Source organism: Engystomops pustulosus, chromosome 1 (genome assembly GCF_040894005.1).
Source record: "Engystomops pustulosus chromosome 1, aEngPut4.maternal, whole genome shotgun sequence".
NCBI classification, from domain to species: Eukaryota; Metazoa; Chordata; class Amphibia; order Anura; family Leptodactylidae; genus Engystomops; species Engystomops pustulosus.
In genome coordinates, this window is record NC_092411.1 from 69,004,438 (window position 1) to 69,017,322 (window position 12,885).

The window sequence follows — 12,885 nt, forward strand, 5'->3', positions numbered from 1 at the left end:
TTCCATTTCCATCTTTAACCGTTTCCTACATTTGAATGTTCAGGAACGTCCAGAAACGCACATCCGGATGTTCCTAAACACCCTGGAGATTGCATGGGTGTAATCTGCAGGATGGTCAGGAATCAGTGCAGGAAGTTGGCTATCCAGCCTATGCACTTACAGCCATGATCAATCCCGACGGTTTAACCCTATAGACACCATGGCCATAATGAACACGACATCTGTAGGGCTTCCTCATCTCGCCAACCCACCACGCCGTGTATATGGGGTGCAGATCATCTCCATTGCAAAAAGGTCCGATTAAGAACCCCAGGTCTGCCAACCATAACTGCCTGCTCGATCCTGACAGGACTGAGCAGTGCCAGTGTCAGCCTACGTAATCCCATAGTGGAACATAAAAAGAAATAGAAAAAAAAACATTGTTTACAGATAAAAGAATTAAAAACTCAAAAAATCTTCTCTATAACCCCTTCATAAAATCTTTGAGGGGTAAAGTTTCTAAAATTGGGTCACTCATTGGGGGTTACCACTGTTCTGGCTTCTCAGGGGCTCTAGAAATGTGACATTACCGCTTTTTCCCTTCTGAGCTCCACCGTGTGCCCCTACAGGAGTTTCATACCACTGTGGGGTATTTCCATATTCAAGACAAAATGGATCCGGACTGTTTAACCTGTTAGAGGTCCTTTAAATTGTGTGGATAGCAATGACTGTCAAAACTATTATGGGGCGGCACGGTGGCTGAGTGGGTAGCACTTCAGCCTTGCAGTACTTGGATCCTGGGTTCAAATCCCACCAAGGTCAACATCTGCAAAGAGCTTGTATGTTCTCTCAGTCTTTGCACAAGTTTCCTCCAGGTCCTCCGGTTTCCTCCCACATGCCCCATGGGGACAGGGACCAATTTTGTAAACTCTGTGCTGCGCTGTGTAATCTGTGTGCTCTATAAAAATAAAGAATTATTATTATTATTATCACCTTATTCTCGGTGGTAGACGGTCTCATAACGCACCCCTGTTACCTGCAGGGCATGAGGGATCCTCTTTTTGCTTCCTCCGGGGCCTCCATTACATTGAGAAAATAGACTTTTAAAAATATTCAAATAAGCCGGAGGCGCTCAGGGTCCCATCAGACAAGCGCCTCCTCGCTCTTCCAAGACCCAATTTATGCACACCACCCTCCTCATTGTTATTCCACTATGCCTCCTGTTTTGTCTCTCCGCAGGTGACATCACCGAGCTGTCTGGAATTCTTGCGCAGGCACAAGTTCTTCTATCTTGCGCAGGCACAAGTTCTTCTATCTTGCGCAGGCACAAGTTCTTCTATCTTGCGCAGCTATCCAGGTATCGCAGGTATCCAGAGCGATCACAGGTATTGCAATGTATTCTTGCTTGATTTCATGTGCAGCCGCACTGGATACCTGCGAGATGTGCAAGATAGAAGATCTTGTGCCTGCGCAAGCATTCCAGACAGCTGGGTGACATCACCCAAGGAGAGGCATAGAGGAAGAACGATGAGGCGTCATCGGCTGTCTGGACGCGTAGAGGCATGGGAGCGGGGAATAACAATAAGGCGGGGAGCGTGCATTTTAGGTCTCAAAGGAATATTCGATGTAACTGCAGACACGGAGGAAGCGAAAAGAGGATCCCTCATTCCCTACAGGCAATGAGGGTGCATTATAGGACAGTCTAACACCGAGAAAATAGTGATAGATGTCCTTTAAAGGTGTTTTGAGGGTGTGGCTCCCTCTCCTATCAGACCCATGTGATGCAATCCTAGGGGGCCAATTAGTTTCTATTGCAACTCCTGATCAGCCATGCAGCTAAGCCTATTAGGCTCTCCATTTAGATGAGGTGTCTAATAGGCTTCCTTTCAGTATATAACACTGTGTTTATGAAGACATAATTAAATCAACCGTTGCCCAGACCAATGAAGATTTAGTCAATAAATTTCATATAACCCACAGTGGTACAGTGGTCTACAAATCATACATTGTTTCATTAAAATCTACATAAAAAAATAAGCCCTAATGTGGCTAAATCAGTGGAAAAATAAACATTTAGCACTCTTGGCATCCAAAAAAAAACAATACATAAAATGGCTCTGTCATGAAGGCCCAAAATAGGCTGTTCACTTACGAGCTAAAGACTGGTAATCCCCTTTAATCCTGACCCAACAAGTGCCACCCTATGGAACAAACAACATAGGCTCCTCATCTATGACTGATCTTACGTTACAAATGCTTCAAATGTTCAGTTTATTTTCCCTATTTCTCTGTTGAGCGTCTGAATGACGTCTTTTTTTTAGCACTTGAATTTGTATGTAATTATTATTCTGAGAGGGGATTTTATGTACTTTCCTAGCAGCTTTGTATTGTTGGCTGCTATGCAGATCTATACTTAACAAGAACGTCATATGGATAGAAGACTGTTTTCTTTGTGAGCAAAAAAGCAGCAGTCTGAAAATTTTTGGCTAAAAATGGATTGCGGCGCAAACCACAATGCCTGACACCTTCACGCTAGGTCGACCCAAAATGTCCATCATCCATGAAAAGTTAGGACCTCATTTTGCACATAGTTTGCATTTGGATCACAACTTATTTAGTAAACAAAATAAAATCCTTTTAGAGTTTGCATCCCAAATTTGTTAAGGTGAACATGGCCGCTATTTACGAATAATGTGGAGAAAAGTCGAACATCCATAAAAATATATTATTGACCTATAAATAATGTCCAAAGTAATGTGAAAATGAGCAGGGAAGAGACAGGCAGTCCGAGTTACGTACAAGATAGGTTCCGTAGGTTTGTTGAATTTGTATGTAAGTCGAAACTGTATATTTTATAATGGTAGATACAGAAAAAAATTGCCCCAGTGACAATTGGAGTTTCAAAATTTTTTGCTGTAATTGGACCAGGGATTATCAATAAATCTTCATTACAGACACCTTACCGCTGATCATTGCAGTCTGGGGCTATAGTAACATCCAGAGAGCTTCACCAGAGATCACAGTCGGCCTTGGGGTCCGTCTTGAACTATGGGTTGTCTGTAAGTCGGGTGTCCTTAAGTAGGGGAACGCCTGTATTTTGCCTGAGAATAATCACTTTTTAGAGGCTGAAGGGGGAGCACTTTGGATGCTTCTATCTCCAGTTCTATAGTACCATGCTTACATGTCTCTTTAAAGACAAGAAGCTCATATTTAAGATAAGAAGATCGAGTCAGGCTTGTGTGAGTACATAACTGGAGATACAGGCATTTTGTTGAGATTTAGAGAGACGCAGATAAAAATCCGGCCTTATCACTGTAGATGTGTAGATCACAGAAGCACAAGCCGGATGTGATCTGAAAGCTTTATTCTAGCTACTATTATAAATTTGGTACAATATTTAAGACATGCCCCTTTTCCTAGAAAGCCAAACCCCCTTTTCACAAATCCATGAAGATGCACTTTAGGCTACAATGCAGGAAATGTTCTAAAATTGTATCTAATGATGATTATTGATTGACTGTAACTATTAAATTTCCCTTTTCCTGGGCCAAGACAGTGGGGCAGATTTACTTACCCGGTCCTGTCCTGTCCGACGAGGATTCGGGTCTGCCGCGATTCACTAAGGTCGTGCGTCCAATTTCCTGCATGTGTCGCTTCCGCGCTGAGATCCGCCGGCGTTCGCCTTCTTCTCCCTGATGCTTGTAAGTGCATGTCTTGCGACACAATTCTAAATTTTAAATCTTGCACGTTGTCCGGATCCGCTGGGTTGTCTGACGGCCACGCCCACGATTTCTGTTGCGTGCAAGCTGGCGCTGATGTGCCATAATCCGATCACGTGCGCCAAAATCGGCGCAAAATGGAAATCATCGGGAAACCCGACGAAAATGCTCTCCGCAGTTCCTCAGTAAATGAGCCCCAGTGTGTCTGCAAAAAGAATGTAAAATAAACATCTAACATTAATAGCAACCAATTACAGTATTTTCAATGGTTTCAGTTGAGCTTTGGTTGCTGTGAGATTTTCCTTGCGACCAGTTCTGATGAACTTTTTTTCTTTAGTATCTTTTTATTTGTCCTATATACTTTGGACACTGCTGAATGGTCAGACCTGCCAGTAACATAATATAGTCATCATATTCTGCACCAAGTTTACCATCAACTCAACTGTGTACATTTCATCTTCCAGTTTTAAAATAGCAGCATTAAATAAATCATCAAGTCTTATACTGTGTTAACAATTAAGATACTGCTATATAAAGACTTGTCAGTAAGCTTTACATGGCTGGAATTCTCGTCTTTAGATCTAAAAATCACAGCATTAGAGTTACTTTCCAGTTTATATTAGGGAATTCCTATGGCAGCAATTGCTTATATGCTTTTAATAAAACTATTAATATCATGGGTTGTGTTAAAACATATTGCATCTTAGCTACGTTTAAAATCCCTTTGACATCAATGTAAATAAAGGTAGATAAACTGACAGCAACTGATGACATAGTCTCAGTTTATTTAACTGATACCCTAAGGTTTCCTTGCTAAAAAAAAAAACAGACACTTTTCTTTCAGTTAGTATCAGTTAAGTTATTGTTTTTTGAAGAATCTTTTTTTTATTACACTACCTATCGATCTCCCTTTTCTATCTACCTACCTATCAATGTCTCATTTCTAATTACATATCTACCTATTGATCTCTTATTTCTATCTGCCTACCTATCTTTCTTTCTATACCTCACATTATCTACAATCTATCCATCATCTCTTTTTCTATTTATTTATCTATATATTAACTATTTCTGTCTATATCGGTCTATTTCTTCATCTAAAAATATATCTAAAAACTTGACGTCACCCGTTATGGTCAGTTTGGCACCATTAGTTTTGAATCAGTTTTTTTTTTAACAGAAAAAAGTACTGCAAGCTCCTCTTTTTTTCCATAAAAATACTGAAGTATAACGGATCACTGTACAACTGATGACAACGGATGACATAAAAATTTACATTGATTTCAACAGGATTTGAAACTGATCCATATAGTTTTTTTACTTCTCTAGGCAGATACTAGAAACGGAAATCACAACCGTAGTGTAAACTGAGGCTTAGCCGGAGACATTACGTTATTAGTAAGAATACAGAGCTCTACTATATGAACAAATTGTAAACAGTATTCTTACAGAAACAAAATGTATTGATGTTCACAATCACAACTGTATTATAATAATAAAAAATCTAAGTGACAACACTAATAAATGAAATAAATAATAGCAGACAGCATCATACTTTATATTTATTCTGTAAAATATTTCACTGACATTTTTGAAATGTACAAATACAGATGGAGATTATTACAGGACATGATATCCAGCTCAGTCCTGAGGTACATTTACATACAGACTAGAATCTTTGGGGGAGATTTATCATCATGTTTCTGAGGTAAAACTTGGAAACCAATCAGAGGTCAGCTTTAATTTTATAAACATCTGTGGGAAAATGAAAGCTGAGCTTTAATTTGTTGCAATGGGCAACTAGAACAGTTCTGCTCTAAGAGACTTATAACTAATCTCCCCCTGTATATCTGATAAATGTGATCAGAAACATGGCAGTCTCCAGGACAGGTGCATAAGGCAGGTATAAGAGAGATAGTAGTGGGAGGATTGTGCTGAGCAGGACATGGTACAGGACATGGTGGTCACTTCAGGACGAGGAGGTAAGTAGTCCAGCCAGCCACAAAGAGAGCCCCGATCAGCACCGTGTAGCTGAACAGCACGAAGGCCAACATCTCCTTCAGCACCCGCAGGTAGTGGACAGCGAAGGAATCCCTGGGAGCCATGAGGAGGAAAAAACACCTGGACAGACAGACAAAGCAGATGCCAAATCATCCACTAACCACCAGGGAACATTGCACAGCCCAATGTATCTGGACTGAGGGTGCCATTCTATAGCATTGGTGGAGGGGCCTGACGGTAATGTCTATTACTGGCAATATTCATGGTCGTGTGGAAGGTTTATTGACATCAGAAAGCAATAAACACGATGTAAGGGCACAGATATTAATTTTTAATGCTATAATTGCTCCTAATGCACTTACTATGAGGCCATAAGGGAGTCAGTGCTGCAGAAAGTTTATAGAAGGGAAGTCTGGAATGGATCTATAGATGATAGAATGAATATGTCATTCCTTACCATATAGATAAATTAGAATAGAAAGATAATTGGTAGAGACATAGATGATAATATAGATATTCTAAGGATAAACGCACTTTGGGGAACACTGATGATATGATAAAATAACAATTTAGCATCACTAGATATACTGCAATTCTTATTAGTTGTAGATAGATAAATAGATTAGATAATGCATAGATAGAAGTCTAATATCACTGAATATCTGGAGGGTTGCTATTCCTTTTTTCTAGACAGTTTATAGATGCATAAACAGATCAATGATCTATAGAAAGATATTCTGCTCATCAACTGCAGCATTTTGGCAAACACTGTGATATGGTAAAATAACTTTGATATCACTTCTAAATACTTATACTGTTATTCCTTCATTTAGATAAATATATTAGATAATTCTTTGACATTTAGATTAAAAATGCATGGACAGATATACTGGTAGATGGCTAGATAAATAGAAATCTGATATCACAGAATATGTTGAGTGTTGTAATTCCTTTCCTTTTAGATAGATAAATGATATAAAATATTCCAATGATATACACCAGCACTTTTGCTAACACTGTGTGGTGTGGATTCATAAATATCTAACATAACTAGGTCTCTGGAGTGCTGTGATTCCTTACATGTGTAGTGTGATCGCTTAGTTATATATATAATAAAATAGAATATATTACTATTGAAAAGCTTTCAGCTTTGTTATTAAAACAGTTTGCTTCAAGGTTTCCCTTTGAAAAACATGTAAAATAGAGGGTAATGGATAAGGGGCAGATAAAAATTGTAAATAATGTGTCCACTTTTCAATCCTAGAAAGTTGATAAAGAGTCAGATTGACATAAAAGATTTGTAATTGTGGTAATATAACATTTACTATGTAAGTCTTACCTTATAGGATGCGGATTTCACACTTCCTAGTGGGTTTGATTTGCTTGTACTCCTGCTATCTGCAGAAGAGTATACAGGCAGGGGTAATGCAGTCTGATCCTCTTCCTCTTTGCTAATCCCACAATAATGATCCTGTATTTTGTCTGTACAGTAAATGGACTAGGTGTGGTCACAGACCAATTACTACAGATGACACAGGCAGTGTCATCTAGAAGCTCTCATGAAAAAACAGATCTATTTATACCACTCAACAAATATAGTTCTGCACTTTAATCTATTGTGATGATATCCATCAACCATAGCTAGACTAAGTGCATATAATGTAATGTTTAGCTTTTTTTCTAAAGAGGAGGGCAAGGTTAATACAGATCAAATCAAGTAGGTACCATGAAGGATGCATCCTACGGATTCCTGAGCAAGTGGAAGTTCAACCTGGGCACATGTAATTGCAATAAATGTGCCCCCTGGACATTGTGACTACCGATTCAATTTACACAACTGAATACATATTTGTCTGGATTTCACATTTTATGTGATCAAGACACAACTATAAGTTGAAGAAATGTTGCAGTGTCATGCAGGGATTGTTATACCTTCAGAGCCCAGGTCAAATAAAAGTTGTTTGTTCATGGGGCAATAAACTTCAATGTGTGTTAAGTTCTGCTATTTTCCTGGAAATCATTCTGTATAATAGAAACTTAGACATGTCCTCACATTTTCTAGAATATCTAACCAAGAGAGAAGTTCTTTTTACATTACAACAATACATTAAATAAGTCCCACAGACCAAAACTACAAAGCAAAGACTTTATTCACTTTTTGAAAGAGCAATGTATAAATTCCTAAGAATTAATGCCCACAGCGCCCATACCAGCTTCAATTCAGAAATTATATACAAAGTAGATTAGAATATTGATTAACTAGACATACAATCAACAAACTGGAAACCCATGAAATCCCTTTTCAAGAAGCCATACCACTTTATGTATGAAGGTTAAATGAAACCTGTCACCAGATTTTACCCCATTACATGACTAGCGCCCTCAGGTAGGGTATGAAATGTCCTTTCTAGAAATAACTCTGTAATGTAAAATCTCAGTTGTTTACCTATATCCTTCAAAGTCATGTGAAAATGAGCAGAGAAGTCATATTTGCCTAAGCAGAGTTATTTTTAAAGGGTGCAGAGGGGGGTTCATTTCGGACATTTCATGTACGGTTTTATAATACCTAGAAACATGGTGTCATGTTATAGTTAAGAATCTCATCTTTCACATAGCGTTAGACTTGTGGTTCTGTGAACTACAGAAGCGGAGATATGGACAGTTAAAGAAATATGTGAGAACTGGATCTTTATCTGCAACTCCAACCATGTCTTGAACTGCCTTTCCCCCTGGTTCTGTAGATCATAGATGTGATCTGAAAAAATGAGATTTTTATCATTCATAGGACTTCAAAAAGCATGTTTATACATAGATAGAACTGAAGGTAGGGGCGTCTGAAGTGACTCTCGCCCTGCTGCTTATAAACCTGATGCATCTTAAGCAAAATATATGCTCATTTTCACATGACTTTAGAGGAGATTTTTATAGGTAAACAAGTGAGATTTTACATTATGGAGAAATTTCTAGACAGGACATTTACACAATCAAATACATTAAGGTTCTCTTTAATGTATTTGAGTTTGTGTGTGTGTATATCAGTGCATGAAGACTCAAAGTATAATTTTGTAAAGTTGAAGATCAGAAAGTAAGGCTGAAATTTTTTTTTTTACTTAAAAGAGGAAGGATATTTAATACCCTGCCTGTTGGTGGTAGTTTAATGTGGGTAAATACTGGTGACAGGTTCCCTCTTATATATCAGTGCATGAAGACTCAAAGTGTAATTTTGTAAAGTTGAAGATCAGAAGCGAAGGCTGGCTACTCCTATAATGGGTATGTGTACAGTGCTACCAGTAACATCCGTGTTACAGGTAAAAGACGTGCCTGATAGATTCATTTACCTCCAAATCAAATCTCTGAGTTAAGAAAAACATTACCCAGTACCAACTAGAGACAAATGGCATTGTAATATAATAATCGGCTCAGATTATTACATTACAGCCTCCCTGGCAGTAAGGCCATACAGAAGAGTAGAGCATCATCAGGCTTCTCAGGAAGCTTGTTAGTGATAATTGCTCCTCTAGAGAGATGCTTCTTGTCCAGACTACTAATCTGCAGAAGGAGAAACAAATATAGTCACAATGTGCACCCCTGTACCACACGGGTGATATGAATAAAGCTTAGTACAGAAGATACTTTTAACAGATTTAAGAAATAACAGACAGTCAATATAGTGAAAATGTTGCAGGATGTTCCATAGAACATCAAAACTTTATTTTCACAGTAGATTAAAAAGATGTACAAAATTCATGGTCAAACTGGACAAGACCTACACGTTTCGAACCGGGTGATTAGTATTCAGGATATATATATATAAAAAAAAAATTAAAAAACATCAGACAGCTACTGCATTAAAAAGATTAATGCAACATTTTTTCAATGTCTTGGATTAGAATCAACCAGCTGCTGCTTGTGCACCCTGTTCTAATTGGAAGCATGTGCTCTTCAGATGCAAGCAAGGTATGAACATTTGTTTGGGACTTAATACATATAGTGACACACTATATTTTTGTAGTTAATGTATAGCTTTCATTCCTTCTGCCATGTATCAATTAAATGATTAATTTCTGGTCCCAATTCCAAAAATCAGTATATTGACTAAAAAGGAGGGCACATTCCACATAATGGGGCAGATTTACCAAGCTGTCTGAAAGTCAGAATATTTCTAGTTGCCCATGGCAACCAATCACAGCTCCCCTTTAAAATATTTATGAGCACTGGTAAAATGAAAGCTGAACTGTGATTGGCTGCCACAGGCAACTAGAAATATTCTGACTTTCAGACAACTTGATGAATCTGCCCCAATTGCCCACTGTCACGGCGCACGCCAGCTCTCCTAGCCTTAAAGGGCCAGTGTCCTCCTGATTGGCGCTGGCTAATCCGGCTCCCCCTTATAATCCTGCACCTCCATTCCTGCCTCACCGGATCTTCAGCATTGTTTCGTGTAAGTGAGTCCTATCTTCTTTGCCTAAAGGAACTTCCGTGGTTTCCGTACCATACTTCCCTAAGCTCTTCCTGACCTGGTGTGAGAGTCTCCAGCGTTCCCAGGCGCCCCTTTGTTCCTAGCGTTTCCAGTGTGTCCTTAGTCTCCAGTGTTTCCAGACGCTCCTGTGTGTCTCCAGCGGTCCCAGAAGCTCATGGTGGCTCCTGTGTTCTCAGCTTTCCCAGATGACTCCAAGCCACCAGCTCTCCTCCGTGGGCCAGTCCGTTCCTGTCTGCCCGTGTCGTGTACCAGCTCCTGCTTCTAAGCCGTACTCCTGCTGTCACCTCCAGGCTCGGACTGTGGCCTGCATCTTGTCCTGCATCCCTGTTTCCCTGGCTGCTACCAAGGGCCTAGTTGCACCCGTGGAATGACCTGGTGGCACCCCGCCACAGCAAGATCATCTCGTTTTGCGGCAGGCTCTGGTGAAGACCAGGTGCCAATTAGACTCCGGTCTCGAGTGTCAGCTAGTCCCATCATCATCTCCCCCGGTGGTCCAGGGGGTCCACAGAGCCCAAAGAGACTTTCCTCCCGGTACTCCCTAGTACCCTCCGTGACTGTGACATCCACATTTACTAAGATCCTTGCGCCAGTTTTCGGTCTGACTTTGCACGTTATTTCCAGTGCAAACCGCTTGCACAGGTACTTAAGAAGTGTTGCAGGCAACCGTTTAGTGACACACACACTGCAGGGGGTGGGCTGGCTGTAGACTACTGGGGGCGGGCTGGCTATATACTGGGGAGGCTGTAACCTATGCATTTCCCCCCCTCGGCTTATTCTTGAATCAACAGGTTTTCCCAGTTTTTGGTGTTAAAATGAGGTACCTCGGCTTATACTTGGGTGGCTAATACTCGAGTATATATGGACAATTTGTCTCTGGAGTGCATAAATAAGAGAATGAATAATGTTGGTTTGGTTTTGCCTTACCAAATGATTGAAATATACTGACCATGTCTGCAGAGCCATTACTCACATTCATGACTCCTCAGTGTGTAAAATTGCAAATTTTGAACACTGCAGTTTTATTCTGGCAGCAAAGGAATAGGCAGGTCTGAAGACGCCTGATACTAACACTTTGCAATAAAGACTCAAACGTGCAAAGCTTATTATATCACATGGTCTAATGTTAATTAACAGCTTCATGTAAGCCCAATTATTAGACAATGCATATTTTGCCATCAGGATTTTTACATATTTTAAATTAACGCAGACAGCTTCTTGTTACTACGATCATAGAAATTGTTTGTTTCACCAACCGTATAAATTTTCCAAGGATGTATTTACATGCACCTAAAAAAAAATGCACTTTTTTTGGGGCAGATTTATGATTAGGTAAAATCTTACTCCAGTTAGAGTGTCTTATGAGCCCTTTAGATGTCTTTTTCATGTACGATTTATCATAGTGGATAAATGTGGAACATGTTAATGTCTGAAGTAAATATGCAACTTTTTAGTTAGTCACACAATAACTACTTCCTAAGTATTTCCTACGCCATGTTGGGGATGAAGTAAATGTGCTACTACATTTGCACCTACTTCATAAATATGCCTACCACATCTGTATCACTTGATAAATCTATAGTTATCTGGCTAAAGTGAAAGCGGAGTGGGTTAGTAAAAGTCACAACAATGATGCAAATATGGCGCAAATCACCAGATGCGACAATTGTGTGACATTTTAATGACAGGAAACTGACATAACTCCTGATACAGGTCCAGTTGTTTTTTTCCACCAACAATACAAGCACAAATGGCTAGATTTTATATGGTCACTAACTGCATGAATCAATAATATATGCTAATACAGGGGTGGACAATTAATTTGCACATGGGGCCACATGAGAAATTGAAATGGTTTTAGATGACCAGAATAATATACTTAACTCAGTTCTAACCAATACCCCCTCTCAATTTGTCACAATTCATGATGCCTCTCCCTATGCTCCATTTTCTAATGCTCCCTCCATTATGCCCACTCTCCTTATGCTCAACTTTATATGCTCCCTCCATTATACCCATGTATAGTGCCCCTTTCCTTATGCCCTTTCTTTTTTGTCCCCCATTCCATCCTGTCCTTTTTATCGCAGTGCAGGTCTTAAGAAAAAAAAAATAGTACTTACCTTTCCTGTAATCTCTCCGGTGACGGCTGTCTTCTTTTCTGGTCCTGCAGTAAAGTGCCCAGTGTTGGCTACGCAGTGACATCATTGCACTGCCGTAGCTGGGAGTGGTGCTGTGCACAGTGGCAGAACAAGGAGTGTATTACACCCTGCTTTGCACGGTCCCTGCGGGTATTACACCCTGCCTGCACAGTCGCATACCTGCGATGCCTCAGTATTTGGTGCAAGGGCAGGCAGTTAGGCAGGGGACCTCGTGTGGGACCATCAGAGACAGGTCCGGATGTGGGCCATGTATACAATGCACAATTGTTGAAGGACATATCTTCCAATGATGACATACATCCCACATTAAAAAGGGGTCAAGAGCATTTCATCAAATGCCAACAGATTACAGTCCACTTATCCAAAGATCAAAAACTGTGGGGAATCCTTAAATGAGACCCACGGTAGCCATCTCAGGTGAACACCACCATCTCCTTCATCCTCAAAATGTATGCCACTTCCACAGACCACATTGCCCTAGAGGGGTGGTGAAGTCGACTTCCATAATCTGGGAATGACACGCTTCACTGCCATAACAAAATGCCTCAAA

At 40.0% G+C, this 12,885-nt stretch overlaps 1 protein-coding gene across 1 annotated transcript; it reads right to left on the reverse strand.

Moving 5' to 3' along the window:
* Positions 1-5,248: 5,248 nt before the first annotated feature.
* Positions 5,249-7,171, reverse strand: LOC140075423 (uncharacterized). The gene is made up of 2 exons (XM_072121338.1): positions 7,039-7,171; positions 5,249-5,819 (listed from the first exon to the last, which is right to left on the reverse strand). The coding sequence occupies exon 2, from the start codon at positions 5,801-5,803 to the stop codon at positions 5,663-5,665; it is 141 nt and encodes a 46-aa protein (XP_071977439.1). The 5' UTR covers positions 5,804-5,819; positions 7,039-7,171; the 3' UTR covers positions 5,249-5,662.
* Between the last annotated feature and the right edge of the window lie 5,714 nt (positions 7,172-12,885).